The sequence below is a fragment of the Sus scrofa genome, chromosome 15, assembly GCF_000003025.6.
Source record: "Sus scrofa isolate TJ Tabasco breed Duroc chromosome 15, Sscrofa11.1, whole genome shotgun sequence".
Taxonomy (NCBI): Eukaryota; Metazoa; Chordata; class Mammalia; order Artiodactyla; family Suidae; genus Sus; species Sus scrofa.
The window spans coordinates 128,422,954-128,448,696 of NC_010457.5; the positions used below are offsets into that span (position 1 = coordinate 128,422,954).

General features: G+C 43.6%; 1 protein-coding gene across 5 annotated transcripts in view; it reads left to right on the forward strand.

The window, feature by feature from the left end:
- RHBDD1 (rhomboid domain containing 1) overlaps positions 1-25,743 on the forward strand; it is a 152,837-nt gene that overhangs the window by 76,639 nt on the left and 50,455 nt on the right. Inside the window, exon 7 of one of the 5 annotated variants that reach the window (XM_021075276.1) lies at positions 15,379-15,528. The exons of the other annotated variants lie outside the window; for them this stretch is intronic. Coding sequence (XP_020930935.1) covers positions 15,379-15,476 — 98 coding nt within the window. The 3' untranslated portion in view covers positions 15,477-15,528. Of the gene's footprint in view, positions 1-15,378; positions 15,529-25,743 lie in introns of those variants that run through there. 5 annotated transcript variants of the gene reach the window in all.

The following is a 25,743-nucleotide window of genomic DNA, read 5'->3' on the forward strand; positions in this document are numbered from 1 at the left end:
CTAATTAGTTCTGTAATTAAGAAACCAATGTATCGAATTAATGTTTTCCAAACTTATTTGACCACAGAACTTCATTTTCAATGAATGTTTTTAAGAGCACGTGAAACTAATTCCAGTGAAACTGATCTGAAGAGACTTCTTGAAATGTATTATAAAATAATGGGTGACAGCAAAGGAAATAGCGTTATAAGTTGTTTATATTAATTTCAATTTGATTTTCCTGCAAACACTTCATGACCAGATATCTTATCAAGAATGAGAAACCAAGGAGACTTTTTTATTTTTTAAAGGCCTTTATTATTTTTTAGCCTTTTTTTCCTGTGGAAAAGTATTTATTTTATGGAAGTTGACTATATGGTATGTATGATTTTAAACCTAATTTTTTTTCATTCCTTATTATGTTGTAATCTTATTTTCACACCTACAATTTTCTGAACATACAGATCCTCCTCCATATATTTTCTTAAATTTCTATATATTTCTTTTTCTCTTTTCTTGGTGGGGAGGAGATGTGCTATTAATAATAGTATTTTTAAAAATTCTGTAATTATTGAGACTTACACACTTTTTCTTCTTTGGTCTGTTGACATACTACATTATTTTGATTTTCAAACTTGAAGTAGGTTTGTGTTCCCAGGGTAAGTCTCACCTGGTTGCGGTATTTTATTTCTCCTTCCTGGAGAAAATGGGAATTTTGCAACTGAAAAGAACATGTTTCCTGCTCTAGCTGAGTCGAGTGTTCTGCAGATGCTGATTAGATTAACTTTGTTGCTAGTGTTGCCAGGTCTTCTCATGCCTCTGGATTATCCGTCTCCTTGTTCTCCTGAGCACTGTCTTTTCAATTATACAGAATTACTGTGAGCAGTGCTGAGTACGTGTCGTATGGCCACCCTCAGTGCACCAGGGACTTCAGATTCCTCTGATGTTGCCTGTTTTTAGGGTGGGGGCTGACTTGTCAGTGTTCCTCCGTGTCTACTTGAACTTCAACTTCAGGACTTTCCCTTGCGCCTTAACTGGAGTAGGCGCTGGATCCCCTCCTGCTCCCCGGGCCTTGCTGTTCCTGGCTACTCTGTGCTTTTCAGTCTACTGGCGGCAGGGCAGTGGGGCTGTGCTCTGACGAAGCCTTGGTCCGCGCAGTCACGGTGCCGCTCCGTTTGGAAGGGTGGCCTTCTCAGTTAGAGGTTAGAGGGTTTTTTTTTTTTTCCTTTTCTTTTTTCTTTCTTCCCTTCCCTAAGCTGCAGGAATTTTTCACTATTTCTTTAAGGGAAACTGGGTTTTTACCTTTCTTCCAGGCATAGACAACTTTTGTTCCTCAGAGACAGTAGGGACGAAGGATCTAGGTAGCCTTCCCCGCAGGCCTTTCCTGCAGTGGCAGCTGTCCTTTCCCCAGGACTGTACCGGAAATGACCAAGGGCCCTGTCTGTTTTCTCTCACCCATGTCTTTTTCAAGGACTGCATGAGGTGCTGAGAAGAGCCTGAAAGTGGGTGTGAGTTCTTTCATACTACAGCCCCCCAAATGGCCTGTGTTACATAGCCTATGAATAGAATCTGGCGAACTCTCACCCAGCCTTTAGCAGTTGTTAACAGTTTTGGCTGAATTCTTTTCATTAGTGTCCAGCAGAGTGTCTCCTGGGTAGGCAAGCACTCCTGTACCATTTTTTTTTTCTTAAAAAAATTTTTTTTTATTAAAGTATAGTTGATTTACAGTGTTGGGTCAATTTCTGCTGTACAGCAAAATGACCCAGTCATACATACAGACATATATATATACACATTCTTTTACTCATATTATCTTCCATCACGGTCCATCCCAAGCGATTGGATACAGTGCCCTGTGCTCTATCAGCAGGACCGTATTCCCATCCATTCTAAATGTAATAGTTTGCATCTGCTAAACCCAAACTCCCTGTCCATCCCACTCCCTCTCCTGCAACATTTTAGACTTCTGTTTAGTTGGCTTCCCTGCTGCCTCAGCTTTCTGATGGGCTCAGGAAAAGATACTAATTTGGCCACTATCCAGCATTTATGTTTATTACAGGGATGAGAGTGGTGCTTTTTCCAACTTTCTGCATCTCCACTGGAAGCTAGAAACATTTCTTATTCTTTACTGGGCTTTAAGTCTAACATCCTAGTATATTTATTTATTAGGGTTTTTTTTTTTTTTTAATAAGGAAGATCTTATGAAGTAGGTAGAATCTACAGTTGTTTTTAAAACGACTGTAATATTTAGTTCTTTCCCTTTGATTCCCAGTTTTCAGAGTAAGGAGTTAGTGTACCAGTCACCAATAATACTGAGATTCGAAAGGGCCAACTAATAGAAATTCATTTGGTAGAATGCCAGTCCGGCAAGAAACATTCAGCACCAATTAGTTTCAGACCATTCTTTAGTTCAATATATTGGAAGAGTAAGTTAAGGAATCAAGGTATCAACTTTTTAACCTGAGAATTGGCTCTTGTCATATTTCTTAACAGTAGCTGGCCATAATTTTAAGTCCTAAAGCTCATGCCGGGAAAAATAGTAATACCAAAGTAGCCTTTACGGAAGAAATATCAAAATCCCTGTTATTTCAAGAGGCTTGCACATTTACTACCATTAACAGAAATCTTGTCTTGTTCTGTTGGCAGTCTCAGCTTTTATAAACGAATCCAAGAGCAGCTGATACCACAATAATAGAAAAATTTTGGACGAGAGCCATCTCTTTCTTTGAGTCAAAAGGCAGATGCCAACTAGGAGCATTAGCTCATTGCATTTTCCTCTCTCCCCTCCCCCACATCCTTCCATGGATAATTTGTGCTTTTTTTAAAAAAAAAGAAAGAAAAAAAAAAAAAACAGCCTGCCACCAAGTTCAGCTGGCTGGGTACAAAGCTCTGTCCTTTTCAACTTCTAGCTGCCAGCCTGGAGCATGTGTAATGGTTAAAACTGGAGATCCTCCCTGACATGTGGAGTCACTTGTGTTTCTTTTCTTAGACTCTTCTGAAAGGCAAATGGCCACAATCACACTTAGGCTGTCTTGTGAAAATCAAGCAGAGTCATCACCCCCTCCCCACCACTCACTGTGCAGTTGGGGTTGCTGGTTAGCCATATGTGAAGCTGTGGTGTGATATACTACAAAGGTCTTGGCTTCAGAATGAAACTGGTTGCTACTTTGTCTCTGCATCTTTACATGTAAATTACCAGGGGAGCCATATTGGAAAAGAGTGTTTGGGTTCTGAATTAATATCTAAAGCATTTGTTATGGAAAGATCATTTGACACTGCCTGTTGATAACCATATATGTTCATAGGAACAAATCGGGATACATTTTAAGTAAAAAAAAAAAAAAAGAATTTTACGGAGTTGTAAAATTTTGCTTTTTACTGAAGCTACAACAAAGGTATGGAAAGTGATATTTGTCTGTTTATTATGGTATGGAAGTTTGTGAAAAAAATGGAATGCATTACATACATCCTCTTTTTTAATTTTTTAGTTATTTTTTATTATGGTTGATTTACAATGTTCTGTCAGTACATTGCTGCTGTACAGCAAAGTGACCCAGTTACACATATACGTACATTCTTCATGCTCTTTTCATCTTTTATGGTGTGGTACAAACAGAAAAAGATGGGAACTTTGGTGGTCAGAGCCTCAGGCCTGGAATATCAAGGAGCTGACTTGACTTGAGGTGCGAGTCCCTGAAGCCGACCAGACCTTTGTTTTATTCTTATTTTTTATGATAAAAGGGTGGAATTGAATCCTCTTCCGAGCTTCTTCCTTTCCGCTATTCTCTGGTGAGGGACTGAGTAGGATGCGCACAGCTAGAAAGAGACCGGAGATAATGAGGAATGTGAGGAATATTGGCAATCGTTTGACATGTAGATCTCAGGGCTGATGGATGAACGATCATTCCTGGAAGACAAACTCGCCCAACTGCCTAAGGCTGATCTAAACGGATAAATACATGCCTTTGATGGTGGCATCTTCTTCAGTTGCCTGATTATACCAGCCTTCACTGGCCCAGTGCAGGCATCACGCAGTTGGTGATTTTCAGCCTGTGTAGGTGTTCTCGGCTGGCATGCCTGGCTTTGCAGACGTGTTGCAGGCTTCAACAGAGGGGTACCGCCATTCCATGTGACCACGTAACTTTTTTTTTTTTTAAGTAATTTGGTATTTTCCCCCAGGAAAACTTTCTCTGTAATGAAAAAAAAAAATGCCATCTGCCAGATTTCCTAAAAGCAATTTCGTTGCAGAAACACTTCCTTTGGTTTACTAGTTCTTCATCCCTACTCTCTATGTCAGAGATACTCATTTCAGTGAATGAAGTTTGATATTTGAGACTGTACCTAGATGTGAAATGGTGCATTTAAAGAAATAGGAATAGATGCTCTTTCAAACCTGCAAAGCAACATGTGACCAAGCCTAGCCAGGAAGAGAAATAATGAAATGAGTGGACCAGGGTTCTGTTCAGATCCCTATTGCGAAGGAGCAAGCTTCTTTTTAGAGTCTATACTTAAAAACATTAACAGTAGCTCGATGGATGCAAAAACAATAAATAAAAATAATGATCCATGAACGTAAACGTACCTGAGAAATTGACATTAATAATTCTGTGTGATTTCATTTATACTTTTCCCTCTGCCACCTACCCCCCACAATCACCATTTATTGAGAGGTGCATTTATTCAGCTGCTAATGAGTATGTTTAACAATAAAAGTATGAACAAAACTCTAATGAGTTAATTCCACCCACCCATGTCCCCTCCATCCACACCCCCCCCATGGACAATGCTTTGGGGCTACCAAGTCTTAACAGTTTGGGAAATATGACCTTGCACACCCATCATGTTGCTCCAGATCATTAGTCCTTCTGTTCCTCAGCAAACCTCTCTTTGAGCCCCTCGTAAGCATTGCACCTGCAGAAGTGAGTAAATCTTGTTCTTTGCTATCAAACAAAAAAAAAATTACTCTTTTTACCGAACCACAGGAAATTTAAGTGACTTACCTCACTTCAGCTAACCAAGATATTAGATTTAGGAAAGAGATATAGTAACTTTTGAAATGAGCTGATCACTTTTCTTAATCATAGTCATCGTTTTACACTGGGAAACAGAAGCCCAGAGAAATTAAATGGCTTTGCCCAGGGTCACCTTCTAATGATGAACACCGGACAAGAAGGCCAGACCTCTCCGTTCCTAGTCGGGACATTTTTTTGCAACACAGCCACTTCAGAAAAAGCATTGCTAGGCTGTTATGAATTGTCGGTTCCAGAAGAGACCAGCATGATTTCCCTGCAGCCCTCCACTTGGTCGGCCAGCATGGCTGAGCTGGAGCTGTGTTCGTCTCCTTGGAGGCGGACCGGTCGTGGTCCTCCTGAATTCAGAACACGGAAAACTCTTTCGTAGGTGAGGCCACCATAGAACAGTCCTGGCTAAATTTATTTATTTTTATTTATGGCATGGCGTATGGAAGTTCCCAGGCTAGGGGTCAAATCAGAGCTGTCGCAGCTGGCCACAGCCCACAGCCACGGCAAATCCGAGCCTCATCTGTGACCTGCGCCACAGCTCACGGCAACACGAGCTGGGCCAGGCTGAGTGAGTCCGGGGATCGGATCTGCATCCTCCGGGACACTAGTCCATTCGTTCCCACTGAGCCACAATGGGAACTGCAGGCTCAGCTAAATTTAAATGGAGTGTCGCTCATAGGATGACAATGAAATCTCTCTTTTTGTTGTCCTCACAGGATTCGCTGCGTTCTTTTGTTTGGTGGGTTTTGGAGGGTTTTTTGTTTGTTTGTTTTAAACAAAAATTGCTGATGTGAATTAAAAACTGTGAAATAGTTTGTCTAAAGTGGGCCCTCCTTCCACAAGAAACCTGCCTCTCAGGTACCCAGTGAGACAGACACCAAAAAACCTGTGTCCCCTGGACAGTCGTAAATAATCTGCTGGGCAATCATTTGTTTCCACCAACAACTAAAGCATATGAGTTTGAGAAGAATTGTTTCCACTGTGGACACATTAGTGACCCTGGAACTGAGGATATTTGCATTGTTCGTTTAAATAGGACTCAATTTTTCTTCGGTGGCTTTCTTTTTAGAAAAGAAAGGACTCATGACAAAAGGGAATACACGTGCTTGCACTAATAAGCACACTTCAAGACCTCAGAATCTCACGTTGAGCTGTGTGTCCTTATCCTGGCTACTTGTTAACGGGAGGAGAATCTTCACTGTCAGCTGCTCAGCCTCTAGAATCTCACTCCGGGTTGCATGCATTCCATCCATTTCGTTTTGTTGTGTTGCTAGTGAGAAAAATCAAGAGTCATATGTTAGTTTCCATTTATTAGAGAGTCACAAATAGCTTTCAAAGCGGTCTAGTTTCATCACATGGCAGTCCTCCAAGGACGCAAAACTATTTATACTTCTGTTGTACTTCGTTATGGAGAGCCAGATGTGAGAGTCATGCATACTATGTATTTATATATCTTCATGAATCTCAGTTAGGGACCAGCGCACTTCCTTGTCCCATCTGTGTTATTTAAATCTCCTTTTGTTGTAAGACAGAACCAAAATTGTGCAGTGTTATTAAGGTGACGATACAGATTAAGCTGATTAAAATTACGTTGTAATCATCTGCTTTGGAAAAATCGCAAATGGCCTACTCATGCCCCCACTGGAAATAGGTGACATAAATCACGGTCTGGAATAGTACTCAGCCAGTAAAAAGAGAGGCAGGCTCATGGTTAGTCCAGTGAGCAAGATACAGCAGTGTTCTTGCTTCTGTAAGAGCTACTAAATATGCTTTAAGAAAGATAGGAATCGTTATAAAATGCCAATCACCCATAGTTCTCAGGAATAAGATTATGGTCTCATGCTCTTCTTTTGGCTTCACTCCATTTTCTAAAATGTCTGTACAGTCCCGTAGAGCCTTTATAAACAAGAACTATGAACATCTCTGCGTTGCTAAAAATATACAGTGTTAGCCCTTCTCTCCTTTCACGTTCTTCACAATCCGACCCCATTAAAGGCATCAGGTTTTTTGTAGGGAAATGGGGAGAAAACTACACCTGACACCTTGACCCCCAGCCTCTGTGGACTACTTGTGGCCGAGGGTCAGAGTGATGAGGGAGGTTAGGAAGAACGGAGCATCCAAACTAGAATGTGTCTACGTCTTGTTTTCACTTTTCCTTTTTGCTCATTGTCCTTCTTCCCCTTCTACTCTACACCTTCCAGGCTGAAGTTATCCACACACTTTGGGCAAGAAGACCACCTGCTCCTGTCATTGGTAGCTGTTAACGGTGATTTCTTTCTTAGGGTCCAGAACACACTGGATCCTTAGGTGGAGGCTGCTTTAGTGCACTGTTTAAGAGCCATGGCATCAGGCATTTCCATTTGACTTTACAGCTGACAAAATTTAAAGCGCATACATTTTATCTTTCAGAACTATTCTGTTTCATCTCAGTGGAAGGTATGTGGTGATTGGAACTCAGAGGTTTGGGTCACCACGGAAAGGGGCGGGGTCAGGCATACTTTCTGTGGAGCAGCATTTTTGCATGACAAAATACAGTTTTGTGGTACTAGAAAACAATAGGAGTTGTCTCTAGAATCATAGTGTTCAGAATTCCCTACCAGCCAACCCAAACAACCCAAAAGTCAATAGCTTCTAACTTTCAGCTCAGTGAGACTAAAAGGAAACAGTTGGCTTTTGACTAGAGTGATGCTGAAATAAAATGTAGCTTAGCCCACCAACATCAAGGGAGATAAAGTGTTTAGTTAAGTGTCTTCTAGAAGAACTGACATCTGTATGAAACACCTGCTATCTTCACTGTGACTTTGAATAAACTTCATCTCTGGGGGTTAGCAGAGCCCTTCTTTTGGCACACTGTGCTGTGACAAAGGTTAACTTGAAACCCCAAGTAATTTACCATTGTTTGGAGGTAAAGGATGCTTTTTGGTGAGATGTGGAGGTATGGAAGGAAATGAGCCGCTGTCAGATAACTCAGGCCTTCAAGGCCCATTTTCAGCATAGCTTTGACACTATGACACTTGTCAGGTCATGGCAATTTCCTGTCTCCTTGGCAGCCTTAAATATTTGCTAATTATAATCATTTTACTGTTTTACATACAGAGAAGCATGGAGACAGTGCTTCCTGGTATGTGGGCGTGGCTATTTTCTGGAATTCTGGATTTCTTTGCATGCTTTGAAGAGGGGATCTGAATAGTCACTGAGCAGTGCCTGTGTCGACGGCTTGTTTCTGTTATGCTTTTGCTCATTATTGCAGGAGCAGACAGTCCTGCATGTAGGGACAAGGGTGGGTGGAAGGAGAAGGGTACCAAGGAATGCCTTTCTCGGAGAGCCCTCTCAATCAGCTGCCATTTCGGCAGATTGCAATCTAACCAAGAATGATTTCCATTAGCAGGGGCTGTGAAAAAAACCTTGTGGCCCCAGAAACTATTTAATCAGTAACGTGGTTCATCTTATTAGCCTGAGGGGAAAATAACTCACCAGCAAATTCTACTGTATTATAGAAAGGATTGTTTGAAACCAAAATCAAAACATCTGCTGTGTTTTAAACTGTGCAAACCTAATGCCTTGTCCCCCCACAGCAGCCGCAGTTGTACAGCTGCTGTGTGCCTGGTATCTCTTAGACTCTGACACCAGACAAGGGGGACATCTTCAGAGTTAATGAGCAATTAGGACGTTCTTTCCTGTCAATTAACTGGCAGAATAATGAGATGAAATGAGCACTGTCCTTAAAAACACCCAGACTTGTATTTTCTAGAAAAAAGGGCGTCTTTCTCCACTGTTTTCCGTTACACGAATAGGCGAACTATTTAACATGGAAATAAATTAAAAATCGTACCTATAGCAGACAGAAGAGAGAGGTATACAGATAAGGTTCCGTTTACTCAAGACTTCACAGATTTTCCTCTCGTGTGGCTGTAAATGGCATCATAACATCCACAACCACCGTAATTGTCTTAAAGATTGGCAAAGTATTTAGGGAGCGAGCATCCTTTCTCACATGAATGAAATGTGTAAAAACCAGGTCTGTGGCAATCAGGATATCGATCCTAAATTTGAACTAGTGGGTTCCAGACCACGGGCCATCTAAGGATACTGATTGTCCCCTGAACGTGATGAGAAGTTAGTGAAGGGGGTGAACAAAGGAGTGAGAGGAGCAGAGAAAATAAGGAAAAGCCCTGAGATGAGAGACTGGCCCATCGTAGCTGCTAAGATGGTTGTGGCTGCAATGTATTTTTTCAGTTTGTGTATCAAGGTGGCAAGATGAATGGGAATCAGGTTGTGAAAGGCCCAGTATGCTTTTTTTTTTTTTAATTTTTAAATGACAGTTGATTTACAATGTTCTGGCAGTTTTTGCTGTACAGCAAAGTGACCCAGTTATACATATACATTATTTTTCTCATATTATCTTCTATCATGTTCTATCACATGTGATGGGATATAGTTCCCTGTGCTGTGCAACAGAACCTCACCTGGTATGTTGTGTTTAAGAGTTTTGTACTTGACCCTGGGGACCTGGGAAACCAGTGATAGTTTGAAGTGGGAGGGGTGATAAGATCATACCTGGATTGTAAGCTCTCTCTGCTGTGTGTGGCCATTGGGTTGCAGGGAGAGAGATGGAATTTTCAGTGAGGTACAGCACACCGGGCACCATTATAAGTGACGCGTGTGTGTGTGTGTGTGTGTGTGTGTGTGTGTATGTGTATGTGTGTTCACTCAGTCCAACAACAACCAGTGGGGTGAGTGTTACTATTTACCCATTTCAGAGAAGAGGAGGCAAACTGAACTAATGCCAGGACTGGGATTTGAGCCTAAGGAGTCTTGGTTCCAGAGCCCGTGTACCTCATCATTACATCATTTCCCCCTTCATGTTGTATTGATTGATTGATGGGGTCTTCATCGTAAAACTTTAATAATTAATGGTATTCTAAATGCTACTAGTATTTTACTAGCTTAGTGAACTTTTTTTAATATTCATATTCATTCCTATTGGGATGAAATTAGAAATTTTAGTGAGTCAGAGTTTTCTGTAAAATATTCATCAAAAAGTTTCAAATTAAAAGTTTTCCAAATAGAGAGATTATTTAATATCTTCCCAGTCAACTTTAACTTACTGTGGCAACTTCTACCACACATTTCATGGTCGAGTGTCTTCAGGGCCTTCGGGGAATATGAAACACCCAAATGTTTTCCAACCCACGGGTAACACTCAGTTAGCTTTAGATAGAATTTTCTTTCCTCCCTCTCTCCCTCCCCTCCTCCCATCCCCTTCTTTCCTCTCCCTCTTTTCTTCTTACCTCCTTCCCTCCCTTCCTTTCTTCCTACCCTCCTTCCTCTTAATTTTATGGCCTCACACATGGCATATGGAAGTTCCCAGGCCAGGGACTGAATCCGAGCCACATCTGTGACCCACACCACAGCTGCAGCAATGCCAGATCCTTTAGCCCACTACCCTGGGCCAGGGATCAAACCCACATCTCTGCAGTGATCCAAGCCACTACAGTCAGATTCTTAAATCAGTGCACCACAGCAGGAACTCCTGGATTTAATCTTCTAATTCAGTGGGATGATAGAAAAGACAGTATTAAATGAAGGAGAGTGGACTTTTATGAAAGACACCTTTGGGAGTTCCCATTGTGGCTCAGCAGAAATAAATCAGGCTAGTATCCATGATCATGCGGGATCGATCCCTGGCCTTGCTCAGTGAGTTGGAGATCTGGCACTGCTGTGTGCTATAGTGTAGGTCTCAGATGCGGTTTGGATGACCCCGAGTTGCTGTGGCTGTGGTGCAGGCCAGCAGCTAGCTGCAGCTCCGATTCAACCCCTAGCCTAGGAACCTCCACGTGCCGTGTGTGCAGCCCTAGGAAAGCAGAAAGAACCAAAAACCAAAACAAAATGAAACAAAAAAAGATCTCTCTCACTGTCATCAAGGAGAATTAAATTTATTTGTAACCACAATGACCTCACTTGATTTCCCAGAAAAAGAGAATAGTCATTGGTGTCTAATGTGTTGTAGTAAATGAATCATGACTGTGGGTGCGTCCAAGACCTGTGAGACAAGAAAGACCAAGCATAGAGTTAACTGAGATTTGTTAAGTAACTAAAGGAGATGCTTCAGAGATTTGGGTGATTCTCAGTCTTGGCTGCCTCTTAGAATCACCTGAGGAGCTTTTAAAAATGATCAGTGCCTCGGCCCCCATATAAATGAGAATCCACAGCCCGTGGGGGCAGGAGTGAGGGTGGGTGCACAGAGTCAGCAGTGGGATCGCTTTATAAGTTCCTGTGGAGTTTTCAGGTCTCAGTGGGGAAGTTCCTTGAGGACCAAGGGGAGAGAGTCCCATTTATCTGTGTTGCTCTTAGGAAGCTTCAGCAGAAGGCGGTGGAGTCCTTTTTTTTTTTTTTTTTAATCGAAGGTGCAAATTAGTACCATCCATTTCAGTAGTTACCTAGATTTCTAAATTCTATGTAATTTTTAGAATATATGGAAAACCCATAATGTGCCAGATATGAGCAAGGTAGCCACCCCCTTTTCCCCCCAAGTGAAGATAAAAACCAAATTCCCTGCCTTCAGGGAACTTAGTCTAGTGGAAGACAAAGGGAGGAAGGATAGAAGGAAAGAACTAGGAAGGCGTCAACAAGAATAGCTATTATCTGGTGAAACTGTTGCCAATCAAAAAGAAAGGGGATGATGGTTGGGAATATTTAGGACTGGGTTGGACGGATGGATGAATGGATGGAAAGAAGGGTTGGGACGGTGTCTTAATACATTTTCATGACAGGAGAAACCGTTAAGAGCAGCTTACGTCACATACAGATTCTTACTGGAAATCATGCAGTTAAGAAATTCTCAAATAACATGTTTGTTTTTTATCTTGTTCTCTAGGCTTGTCTTTACTGATCAGGAATGTTAACATAAACGTAAAGCAGTGAATTTTAATGGTTATTGCGTGTAGGTTTGTTTTTTTTTTTTTTTTAATTATTTTGCCTTTTAGCATGTCTCTTATTACGGAAGAATGAGTTCTTTTTCAGGCCCTTCAATGGTTAGGAAATTTGCAATTCACAAGCGCACCAATTAGAGCCCATTATAACCTGATGGCAGGGCTGTGCTGTTTGAGGAGAGCTCAGCTGACACTTTCACAAACTGTGCAAAAAATGTTCTTCTAAGAGCCCTGTGGCAGCGGCATGGCCGTAGAGGAATTACACAGAGTTCTTGTTAATATATTCCTATGGTTATAATGGCTCTGTAAGAGCATTGGAAACGGCCTGGCCCTAACCGCCTTGGCACACTACACCCTAGAAAGAGGGTGTTGGCTAGAGCCACATGGCTTGACCATCCCTGAGCTCGTCCTGGAATCTGCAACATCATACTCCCCTTTCGAGTGTTTTTACCATTTATCCGAGTTCACCTCTAGTTATAATATGCAGTCGAAAAAATAAACAGGGAGTTCCCATTTCGGCTCAGCCGTAACCAACATGACTAGCATCCATGAGGACTTGGGTTCCACCCCGTCTCACTCAGTGGGTCAAGGATCTGGCATTGCGTGAGATGTGGTGTAGGTTGCAGACGTGGCTTGGATCTGGCGTGGCTGTGGCCATGACAAAGGCTACGCCAGCTGCAGCTCCGATTCGACCCCTAGCCTGGGAGCCTCCATAGGCCATGGGTGTGGCCCTAAAAATAAAGGAAAAACTCAAAATGGATTTTAACCAGACTTAATTTAAAATGGTCTTCCTGGTGGTTTTTTTAGGGCGGTTATCAGGCAAGGCCAGCCAGAACAAGCTTTACCTGTCAAGAATTTAATGACTGTTTTTCAGTGTCTGAAAAGGGGGCGGGAGCAGGGAAAGGTAGGAAGACTGTAGAATCTTCCCCGGCCTTGTTTTCACGCCCTGGCTCCGTGGGGGCTTCGCAGCCAGTTCGGCCCCATTTGGGATCCCAGCTGTCTCTTCGTCACCAGTGAACAAGGTAATTAGGGGATTTATGGGGATGCTGCGGCAGGGAGTTAAACCTCCTGGAAGGCCTGTGGTGACACCGCTAGGGACCGGATGAGGGCACCCGCCTTGTCTCCTACGTGTGCTCTCTCCACTTCCCATGAGGTTGCTCCCTACAGTCTTTCCTTGGCCATTCATTTCAATCCACCGCGGAGATTTCTCCAAAAAGATAATCACCGTAAGAATGCTTCAGCACTAATATTTAGCAAGCCCCTTTTGTGTACCAGGCACAGCAAGCACATTGCCTGCATTTAAAAAATTTTACCTTTCACATGACCTCCTGAGGTAGAGCACCCCGGGGCTTAGAAAGTCATTGTCATGGAGCAGTTCCTGTTTGACTCAGCGGTAATGAACCCAACTAGTATCCATGAGAATACAGGTTTGATCCCTGGCCTTCTTGCTCAATGGGTTAAGAATCCAGCATTGCTGTGAGCTGTGGTGTAGGTCACAGACGCAGCTTGGGTCTGGCTGTGGCCGGGAGCTGCAGTTCTGATTCAACCCCTAGCCTGGGAACTTCCATGTGCCACGGTGTGACTCTGGAAAAAAAATAAACAGAAGTAATTGTAATGGGCCTGGATTCAGACCTTGACTCTGACTGCAAAGCACTGCATCTTGCTCCGAGGATCTCATTCTAGGAGCTCGAAATTCTGTTTCTGCTCCTGCCCACGTGATGATCATGAAAAGAGGAACCCCGGCACATCCCTGTGCCTGGCACTGCTCTGAGCCCTTTAGATGCATTTAAGGCTCACTGCAGCTCTCCACCAGTTCTGTTGCTGTCCCTGGTTTTCAGATGAGGAAACCAAGGCACAAGGAGCTGAGTAACGGGTCTGCTTGCCCAAGGTCACATAGAGTTAAAACTGGGTCTCAACCTCTGGTTCTTAATCCCCATCCGTCCTTCCCCTTTTACTTCAGCGGTTCTGAAAATTTGCTTCATAACAGGCCTCAGACTAATCAAAGACAGGAACTCCCTCCTGTTCACTTCAGCCACCCTGGCTACTCTTTCTACTTTTCCAGTAACTCGTGGAATTCTTTCCTGCTCCTTGCTACAGTCCTTCTAAAGTAGTGATATATTAGATGTTTCTTCTAAAGGCCAAACCAAGACTAATGCCTAAGCACAGAAGAACAAATAGCAAATTCATTAACTAGGAATCTATTTACAGTCAATCCCCAAGGCTCATTGTGCAGTCAGTGCTTCTGCATCACTTAGAGTTGCTAATAAATGAAAGTCTTTCCATCTTTCCAAGTGTCTTGATGTTTACCAGTCTCATATTTTGCCATAGGAAGCGGCTCCAACAAGCATATTCATGTGTTGACAGTTCTAATTAATACAAGTAATTAGTCCTGACAGTAGAACTGTGAAAAGAAGACCCATTCATAAATTTGCTAATTATGTCACTCGGCTCAGAATTTAATCACAGTCTAGTCTTTCATCATTTCTCTATATGGGCAAAAAGGCCATCTGACTGAATTCTTCCGACTTTCACATTAACTCCTGGTAAAGGAATTTTGTCAAATTATCTTTGGAACTTAATATTTCACTCTGTGGGAACTGGTGGAGAACAGAGCCCTTTCTGTAGAGCAATCAGGGGAGGATGGGAAAGCCAGGCCAAGAAGAAGGGAGGCGGGAGGGAGGAAGAAGTGCATCCACACACTTTCGTACTATCTCCGCCTGCGAGGCTTTGGGTAACACAGCTTGATGCTTTTCTGAAAACTAAGGTCGTTTTATTTCAGCTGTTGGTATGTTTATGATACAGCAAATGTGAAGACAGTTTGTCACTTGGATCCAAAGTGGAGTCCCCCTCTATTGTAAATAGCCATCATTTTTAAGCGTGTTTGTTCTACAGCACCGCTGACATTTGGGGGTGGGTCATTCCCTTTGGGGTTGGGTGGGTCTGCCCTGTGCATTGTGGGATGTTCAGTCGCATCTGGCTCCAGCCCCTAGATGCCAGTGCACCCTTCCTCCCAGTTGTGACAGCCAAAAATGTCTCCAGATATTGCCAGGTGTCCCCTAGGGTGGTGAAGAACCACCACACCAGAGGGTAAGTTTAGATAAAAGAGAATCAGGTAAAACTTGTGGATAGGACACCAATAAAGCACATCACTTGAACGTGGTTCTAGAGTACGAAATCCAGGTTTGGGATGATAGTCCTTGAATTTCAGTACCTCCTTCTTACCTTTTCAATGCCAAGGTTCTCTTTGATAGGAAGCAGGGAGGCACTTGCTAGTAGGGTGGCTGTATCGAAAACTCCTTTGCTTCTTGTGTTAGGCACACTGGGCTCCAGACATCCGAGTCAGGTTCTCAGTTGCAGGGGTGCATTTTTTTCCCTTTCCAGTTAATTCTTCCCTTCTTGTCTACTTGCCTCCATTCACTGCTTAGATTTCCCGTCCTTTGTTTCAGTTCACTCTCCTACAAATACCTTCCATGTCCTTGCCGCTAAATCCTTCATCCACCTACATGGAAAAATCCACAGACGTGCACAGCAAAGGAAACCCTAAACAACACAAAAAGACAACCCACAGAATGGCAGAAAATCTTTGCAAGTGAATCGACTGACAAGGGATTAATCTCCAAAATTTATAAACAACTTCTGCAGCTCCATACCAAAAAAACAAACAACCCCATCAAAAAATGGGCAGAAGATCTAAACAGACAGTTCTCCAAAAAAGACATACAGATGGCCGAGAAACACATGAAAAGATGTTCAACATCACTCATTATTAGAGAAATGCAAATCAAAAGCACGATGAGGTACCACCTTACACCAGCCAGAATGGCCATCATCCAAAAGTTTACAAACAATAAGTGCTGGAGAGGGTGTGGAGAAAAAGGAACCCTCGTACACTGTTGGTGGGATTGTAAATTGGTTCAACCACTGTGGAAAGCAGTATGGAGATTCCTCAGAAAACTAAACATAGAACTACCATTTGATCCGGCAAACCCACTCCTGGGCATCTACCCAGAGAAAACCATGACTCGCAAAGACACATGTACTCCAGTGTTCATTGCAGCACTATTTACAATAGCCAAAACATGGTGTTCATTGCAGCACTATTTACAATAGCCAAAACATGGAAACAACCTAAATGTCCATCGTGAGAGGAGTGGATCCAGAAGAGTTGGTACATATACACAATGGAATATTACTCAGCCATTAAAAAGAACAAAATACCGGCATTTTTTGCAACATGGATGGACCTAGAAACTGTCATGCTAAGTGAAGTCAGCCAAACAATGAGACACCGACATCTAATGCTTTCACTGACATGTGGAATCTGAAAAAAGGACAGACTGAACTTCTTTGCAGAACAGATGCTGACTAACAGACATTGAAAAACTTATGGTCTCCGGAGGAGACAGTTTGGGGGGTGGGGGGATGTGCTTGGGCTGTGGGATGGAAATCCTGTGAAATCAGATTGTTATGATCATTATACAACTACAGATGTGATAAATTCATTTGAGTAATTAAAAAACAAACAAACAAAAAATCCACAGACTTGGGTGAGCCCAGCCACTAGGCGCCTTGAACCCAACATCTGGCATCTGAGCCAAATTGAAGACTATGACCCAACGGTGGAGCAGCCCGAGCCTTTGGTCAATAATGTCAGCCTCTCACCTGTCCTCGACTTGGTAAAGAAAACAGGGCCCACCTACAGATAACGCCCTCCGTGTCCCATCAGGAAAACTTGAGACGCAGCTGATCCACCCCCATACTTGACTCCTCGCTCCTGACACTGGGTGGGGGGCCTCCTTCCTCTTATCAAAAGCTAACCCCTCACCCAGCTTCACTTCTCAGGAAAATCCTGAGTTGTTGCTGATTATCCTTCTCTCTCTCTCTCTCTCTCTCACTCTCTCTCTCTCTCTCCCTCTCTCCTGTCTTCAGCCTTTAAGTCTCCACTAGGTCCTTCCTACCAACCTTTAAACCTCCACTCGTCTCTCTCCTGCCTCATCCCCAAAGAGAGCTCGACCCCAGTCACACAGCCACCTTTCATGGACGGCCTTTCCTTTCCGTTTACATTTTCCAAAGAACTGCTTATCGTCTTCATCAACTCTGAACCTTGCCTACCCTTCTTCAGTCAAGCTGCTGCCCCCTCCTCTAGTGAAACCGTTCCCCAGTGACCCCAGTGTTGCTAAGGCCTAGAGTCCCTTTTCTTTCCCAGATATGCTTAGCATAACTCTTCACTCCTTGAAACCCTACCCGTTCCCTCCCTCTTTTCCCTGATGCCCACCCTCCTGGTTTTCCCACTCCTGCTCGGCCCTGACCTCTTTCCTCGGTCTCCTTGGCAGGCTCACCCTCCTCTACCTTGGAATATCAGTTTTCCTAATGACTTAATTTCTTCTCATATTTATATTTCAAATTTATCTTCTCAGCCCAGATCTCTTGCTGAAATGATATATAAATGGACCGAAGGACATCTCAAATGCAGCATGTACAAACCTGAATTTGTAATAACTTTTCCAGCTCCCCACCTTGGTCCTTGTCAAGTGTTAACTCTCAGATGTTGTCAGTAACCAGGTGGTTTTGATGCAAACTCAAAATTTGTCTCAACTCCCCCTTGAGCTCCTGTTATTATTTATGGCTGGATGGTAGGAGGTGAGAACAGAGAAGCAGAAGGCCAGATCACATGGAGCCTTTTAGGCCAGTCGAGGGGCTCCCATTTTTCTCTGAGTGAGATGGGAGCCATTAGAGGGTTTGGAGCAGAGTAGTATCATAATTTAACTCAATTTTTAAAAGGATCACTAGGGCTGAGGATAGTCTGTGGGGCAGCATAATGGGTTAAATGCTGACCCCCAAAAGATATGTTCACCCAGAGCCTCAGAATGTGACTGTATTTGGAGTAAGAGTCTTGGCAGGTGTAATTAAAGTAACACTGTCATGATCATCCTGGGAGTTCCCATTGTGGCTCCGCGGGTTAAGAACCCAACATAGTCTCCAGGAAGGTGAGGATGCCGGTTCGATCCCTGGCCTCGCTCAGTGGTTAAGGATCTGGTGTTGCCACAAGCTGTGGTGTAGGTAGAAGATGCGGCTCAGATCTGGTGTTGCCTTGGCTCTGACGTAGGCCAGCAGTCGCAGCTCTGATTCATCCCATAGCCTGGAAACTTCCACATGCCCCAGGTACAGCCGTAAAAAAAAATATATATATATATATATATCATCCTGATTAGGGTGGGTCCCAAACCCAATGACAGGTGTCCTGATGAGAGGCAGAGAAGAAGACAGGCACAGAGGAACAGGCCATGGGAAGACAGAGGCAGAGGGTAGCAGCAGGAAGACCAGCTAGGAGCCTGTTGCAAGACTCCAGGCAAAGGAGGGCCTCAGGTCCCAGCTGGGTGGCAGTTCTGGAGGAGGTGCCCAGAGGTCAGCTTCCGGACGCATTGAAAGCAGAGCACGAAGGATTCTTTGACTGGGTGGTGGTGATTGGGAGAGAAAGAGAAGTGAAGGGGAAGTAAGGTTTGGGGCTGAGGGCCCCGGACTGTCTCCATTACCCTGGACGTGCAGAAGGGGCAGGTTGGCAGGGGGAAGAGGAGTTCAGTCTTGGACCTGGAGGGAGTGACAGGCTTAGGAGAGCTCCATGGGGGATGGAGTAGGGGGTTCAGGTGTGTGGCCAGATGACAGGAACAGTCTGGAGGTACATTTAGAAGTTGTCAGCATTGAATAAAGGGCGTTTAACTTCACGAAACCGGAAGGACTCTCCAAGGAAGTGAGTGTGGTTGGGGAAGAAGATCAAGGCCTAACTAAGCACCAGGGCCTCCACCATTAAGAGGCTGGAGGGAAAAGGAGGTACCCGCAGACGAGAGCGAGAAGGGGGAACCAGTGAAGCAGCGTGGGAAACCTGAGAAAGCGAGCAGGTGGTCCTGGAAGCCAAGTTCAGAATCTCTCTGGGAGGAAAGAGTATTTATTTGTGCCAGGTGACCTGTGAACTTGGCCCTGCAGAAGTTAGCCCTTGACCAGAGCCGTTTCAGGATGTGGACGGCCTGTTCCAGTTTTTGTTCCTTGTCCTACCGTAGTTAAAACTGAAGCCCTGAGCTTCTAGAGGCTTCAGGTTTCTTAATCACCACCCCTACCCCTGTTAAAGAGTAAAAGGAAGGACCGTGATGGCTCACATAGGCTGCATTACTACTGCTGGACTTTCCCGCTGTAGCTGACATCAGTGAGTAAATAAATCCCTGATGCTGCTCGTCCTCAACTCCAGAGAACTGCCCATGTTGAGAAGCAGCCTAATCCCAAAGCAACATTTGCCCTTGATTTGGGCCATCTGGCCTTGTCCCTTTTCAGTGCAAGGCTAGTAACGGAAGCTATTTTCCCTGCCTATAGTTCCCCTCCTGTGTTGAAGGGTTTCTCCCAGGTCCTGCTCAGCAGCTCTGGAGCCTCACTGTCTTACAGAACTTTCGGCAGTGATGGACATGATCTTTATCTTCAGTGTCCACCATGAGCCGCTAGCCTCATGTGCTGAGCACTTGGAATGTGGTTAGTGCAGCTGAGGAACTGAATTTTCAGTTTTACTTGATTTATTTACAGAGCCATGCGTCCTGGGTGAGAGCCAGCAGTCTGTTTCAACAAGCTCTGCAGGTGATTCTCTTACAAACTAAACAGAATGGTTTCCTGTGTTTAGAACTGGGCCCCACCCTGGATTTCCTGATTTAGTGGGTCTGGGATGAGGTATGATGATTTTGATTTTTTTTTTCTTTTTTTAATTAACAAGTTCCCAGATGATGCTCTGCTGCTGGTCTGGGAACCTCCTTGGAAGCTGATGTAGAAAAAGGATCCCCTCTTTGTGAGGTGGCCCCAGGTCCCCAGGAGTGAATTCTGTATATACCGTGTGACACGTATTTTGAGCCAGACTATCCCAAATGTTTACCCTGTGAACATCAAGAGCATCTTTCTAGCTGTTTCCTCATGATCCAGTAACAAAAAGTGCCTGACTCCTTGTGGGTTGTGGGAACTAAACCAACAAGTCTGGAGCCTGTAGGGCAGGCCTGATTCGGGAAGGGTGGGCTAGAACTCTTGAGACATGGGCTGGAGCTTCAGTACATAGGTGGAGTTTCTTCTTTTTCAAGGAAACCTCAGCTTTTCTCTTAGGGCTTTTCAGTTAATTGAATCAGGCACACCACATTAACTAGGATATTCTCCCTTGAAGTCAGCTGATTAGGGCTTTAATCACATCTACCACATACCTTTGAATACGCAACAGGGTAAGGAGCACTGTAGCCTAGCCCAGGTGGCATATAAAAAAGACCATCCCGCTTTGAGAATGAGTGTTCAAGGATCATGTCTCAACAGATGGGATATGTTCTAGTCCCTGAAGGACGGGAGAGTCTGGCCAGTGGGGATAAAGGGAGCGTTCTAGACAATATGCCTATTAAAAATTATCAGGACAACCATAAAAGATGCCGAGACAGGAAAGTATAATTGGCATGTGCAGAATGGCTAGTTGTTGCCATCCGACCTTTCTCTGAACCTCCGTTTCCTTGTCTAAAAATAAATGGGTTGAATACATGTCCTGACTGTCCCCCAGAATGGAATGAGATGACGTTTGAGGGTGCGTTTTGGAAACAGTGAACACTATGAATGCCAAGGTATTTTATAGTAATATTGGTGGTGGGAATATTCATGTGTGAAGTTTGTGTGGTGAAAAACAAAAAAAGGCTAGGCAGGTAATTGTTGGAGGTTTTGCCTAAAATGTGTTGTGTTGGTTTTTTTGTTTTGGTTTTGGTTTTGGTTATATCCGCCTCATGCAAAAATTCCTGGGCCAGGGGTCAAATCCGTGCCACAGCAGTGATAACACCAGGTCCTGAACCCACAGTGCCACCAGGGAACTCCCTCAAATGTACATCTTTAAGGGGGGGGGTGAGTAGCATTCTCTTGAAGTTAGTTCCAAATGGATTAATAGGAAATAAAAATGTTCCAATACGTGCCGTGATTCATACCTGATTGTTGCAAAGATGTGGTAGCCATTCTCTCTGAGCCTAAGATGGCTCAACATTTTTTACAGAAGTAGACCTTAGACCTCTGTTTTTGATGCTTGACATATTAGGGGTGAAGGAGAGTCATTTATTATGAAATTTTTGAATGCTTTGCCTAAATAGGGAAAGAGAGTTAAATTCTTTCCAAGAAAGTTGTTCCAGATTTCTTAGGCAATGGCCATTGTAGCCAATTGACTTGGTCATCAAAGAAAGAGCCAGAGAAGGAATACTAAAGTGAGTGCCATTTGACAGACTCCTTTTTTTTCTTTTTTCCCCCCCCAGAGCTCTGCTCTACAAACCAAGCTAATTTTGCCAAGCAAGTTTCCCTTTAGCGTTTAAAGCCCTTTGCATCTTGAAGGAAATTTAATCCATGTGTTCCTGAGTCACTTATGCCCGAGTCATTAAAATGTTATTTTGTAAATGTGATTTCATGTTTGAAGTCATTGTAAAGCATTTTAAAGTAGACGTTCTTTCTTCATAAGGCTAAATTTCTCTTGGTTTGTTTTCTTGTTTCACTTAAACACATTGTGTGTCATCCTAACACACATCCTGAGGAGAGACACAAAGGGAATTTTGAAGCCAGAAGCAGAGTCTGGTCTGACACATTTGAAGCAGCCAGTTTCTATTTGCAGTTGTTTATAACTGTGATCCTTCTTCAGTTTATTATGTTGTGTCCTGGGCTGCTTTTAGCCTGCTGGTGTCCTGCCCCTGCCCTCTCCCACCTGCTCCCTACAAGGGTGCCTGTGAGGAAGAAGAGGGAAAAAGGAAAAGGACCAATAATAGAAGCAATTTGCCTCCTAGGATGTAGGGCTCTGTTATGTCACGTGATCTTTTCTTTCCAAAACTGACTTCATTCTCCCCTTTTACCTACTTAACATGCCAGCGGGGAAGTTAAGGTGTTTCATGAAATGCCTACAAAGGAGAGAAGTAAAATGGAATTTAGGACCAGTCTACATTTTCTCATTCTTAGGCCAAATGGGGGGTGATGTCTGCTGAGGGCTGAGCCAATTGAAAAATGGGTTCATTTATACCAAAATAAGGTGGGTTTTTTTTAACCTCTTTTTCTTTAGAGTCTCATGAAACGGACCAAATTTTATCTGCAGCTGAAGCATCTTGGTTTATGTGTGTCTGTCCATCAGAAACATCTGTGGGCTGCAGAAGGGAACCAGAGCAGCCTTATTTATTTTTATTTTGTTTTCTTTTTAGGGCTGAACACACGGCATATGGAGGTTTCTAGGCTAGGGGTGGAATGGGAGCTGTAGCCACAGCAACACTGGATCCTTAACCCACTGAGCAAGGCCAGGGATCAAACCTGCAGCCTCATGGACTCTAGTCAGGTTCGTTAACCACTGAGCCACGATGGAAGCTCCAAAGCAGCCTTATTTTTAGCATGTGGTAGAGGTTTTTCTCTGTCCTGAGCACAGGTTCCCATTTAGGCGGCATGTGCAGCATCTGACATGCTAAGAGCCGTTAACTGCCCAGAGGAGCGAAGATGTAAGGGTTAAAAGTTTGACTTCTCATCTCTCTAAGCTTATGGAATACCTCCCTGTTTTGGTTTGTTTGTTTTTATTTTGCTTTGTTGTTATTTGTCTTCAAAACTGCCCTCAAAAGCCCTGGTTTCTGGTTTTGGCTGGTTGTTTTCTCATGAGGAAAATGAAGCTCAGAGAGGTAACTTCCTTAGATATTTATTTCCCAAGGTGATTGTGGCTACCGGCTGGTGGCTCTGTCTACACTACACCGTAAACTCCAGGAGAGCAGAGGCACTCTGTCCTTCCCGTGGGGATGTTTGAGGACCTGTGTGGCTTTTACTTTTGGAAGCTCCATCCCCCTACCCTGTATCATTTCAAATATGGTAAAACGTGACATCCATGGTATGTAAATATATATTTAAGTGAATGACTATAAATATATATATCATATGTAGCAGCTGAGACAAAAATGATCGGTATGGTGCATTTCATAGGCATTTAATTAAACATTACTTTTCAGTTTTATAGTTTCTGTTTCACTTAGGGAACCAATTAATAGTGCAATCTCAGACGTTTTCACAGGCTTAGTCCTTGAGCCTTGTTCCTACAGAGGAGAAAGCCATCCGCCTACTCTCTTATGTCCCCAACACCACAGAGTCCCCCCAGGAAAGCACTTAATAAGTATGTGTTGGACAAATGACCAACTAGTGAGAGGAGTGAATGCCTGAACAGATGAGTGAATAGTGAGAGGTAACGTCTGGTGTCAAAGCCCATTTAAGCTCTTGATGGCTTATTTATTTTACGTGGTCATCACGTGGTCCCCCATCCCATGTATTCAGAATGTTGTCCTTGGAGGGCTCCTTGTGGCTCAGTGGTAAGGAGCCTGACTAGTATCCATGAGAACGTGGGTTTGATCCCTGGCCTCACTTAATGGGTTAAGGATCTGGCAGTGTAGGTCAAAGATGCAGCTCGGATCCCGAGTTGCAGTGGCTGTGGCTGTGGCTGTGGCCAGCAGCTGCTGCTCCGATTCAACCCCTAGCCTGGGAACTTCCATATGCTGCAGGTGCAGCCCTAAAAAGACCAAAAAAAAAAAGAGTGGTCCTTGTCTTTCTCTAATGCTCGAGAAAGAACAGACTACAAGTTATTTGATTTTCGGTAGCTCTTATGAAGGGGTTGCCACTTTAGGGTGATAGTTAACTCTTTTCTCTGTTTAATTGGTGTAGTTTATTTCCTTTGTCTTGCAAGTGACTATTAATAATATTCAAACCCTCTAATAAGTTTCTTGACAAAACCAAAGAAGTTGGTTTTTGGTTTTTTCTGTTTTTGTTCTTATTCTTGCCTGCATTGTTTTTTGGGGGTTGTTTTGTTTAACATTCTGAGGGTTGGCTCATATTTCTCATGTGATATCTGTGTTTTCATGAGCCGTGACTTTTCCAAATCTATCTTCACAGTCTCTCTTCACAGTTCTAGGATTTAATAGCAGGTGACCCATTGAACAGAAAGCTAGAGAGAGCCCCTTTCTTACGAAATGACCAAGGGACTGCAGAAGAGGGGAGAGAGAGAAGGATTATTATGTAAAGGGAAGAGCCTTCCTTCCCTTCCTCAGCCCTAGAAAAGTGGATCCTCACTTTCCTTAGGTAAAGGGACACCAGGGGCAATTGCTTCAGCTTATCTGGACCCCCAGGCTTCTAGAGGCTGTGATAGATCTCATTTGATGGCTCCAGGACCCCTTGATGATGGGCTGAGTTTATGGGTCGAGGCAGGAGTTGGAAATGGTGGACATTACTCTCCATCCATGAAAATTGCTTGGGATTCAGTCACTCCACCAGTACTCACTGGCCACTTGCCCTGGGAATACCACCGTGACAGGGCAGACTCGTCCCGGAGCAGAGACACTCCATCAGGCCCACGCTGGAGGTGTATTTGAAGTGGCTGTGGTTTTTATTTTTATGTTTTTGGTTGGATTTGGTTGTGTGTTCAAGTGACCTTGTGCATTCAAAAGCCTGAAGCTCTCTGTTTCTAAACTAAAGTTAGGAGAAGAATGCCTGTAACATAAAAATTGGGGATGTAAAGCTTCAGTTTCTCCACTGCTATATTTTTTTTTTCTGTATTTCTTTTGAAATCTCTTGGTGCACCTCGACCTCAGAATAGAGAGATGAAGAACCCTTCTTGAGTTTGTGTTATTCCTCTGGCAATGGGCTTCTTCACGGGCTTCTGACCTGGACCTCCAGCCTGGGCACTCTTGTTCATTTTTAGCATTTCCTTTTTCGTGTGTGTGTGTGTGTGTGTGTGTGTGTGTGTGTGTGTGTGTGTGTGTGTGTTTGATTGCCTTTAAATGATCTTTCTCTAAACTCATTTAGACCATTTAATTTGTGGCAGGAATCCCAAAGTATATCCTCCCCAGAGAAAGAACAAGATTTGCCTGGCATCAATTTAAGAAATAATTACTCAGGAAATTTGTGTGAGATGTTCCTTTGCACTGGGGATGCTGGTGACCATGAAGTGGGTGCCTGAAGGGTGGGGGACCTCAAGCCTTGGTATCTTAACAAGTTGGGAAGGTGGTATTTTCATATTCCCTTTGCTGCTCAGCTTCCTCATGCTTTGTCATGTACCCAAAACTACCCGCCTTCAAAGATTGGTAATTATTTATTTAAAGCAAAGCTCCATCGCTTTGGGAGTGTTTCTGAAAATAGTTCCTAGATACGACCTCTCACTCTCCCTGCCCAGCCCCCTTCAGCAAGGATGTTTCCAATATTTTATATTTGTTTCCTTTTCTAAAAAGAAGGTAAATTTGGGAGTTCCCGTTGTGGCGCAGCAGAAACAAATCTGACCAGGAACCATGAGTTGCGGGTTCGACCCCTGGCCTTGCTTAGTGGGTTAAGGATCCAGCATTCTGAGCTGGAGCTGTGGTGTAGGTGGCAGACACGGCTCGGATCCCGCGTTGCCGTGGCTGTGGTGTAGGCCAGCAGCTGTAGCTCTGATTCGCCCCCTAGCCTGGGAACTTCCATAGCTGCAGGTGCGGCCATTAACAAAAAAAAAAAAAAAAAAAAAAAAAAAAAAAAAAGGCAAAAAAGAAATAAATACAAAGAAGGTAAATTTAACTGAAAATTAGCAAGGCGAAAAGTGCTAGAGATGGTCATCCTTGGAAAGGCCAGGCCTTTTCTTCTCACTGCTATTACTGTCTTTTAAAGAGTGTTAACCAGAGAAGAGCCTGACCTGCTCCATTCCCTGACAAAATCACAGCTGATCACATCTCCTCGGCAGCACGTCCGTGTACCTTAGAGCAACTCTAGGACCAGTAAACAGGAGTATTCCGACCTAAGATTGTAAT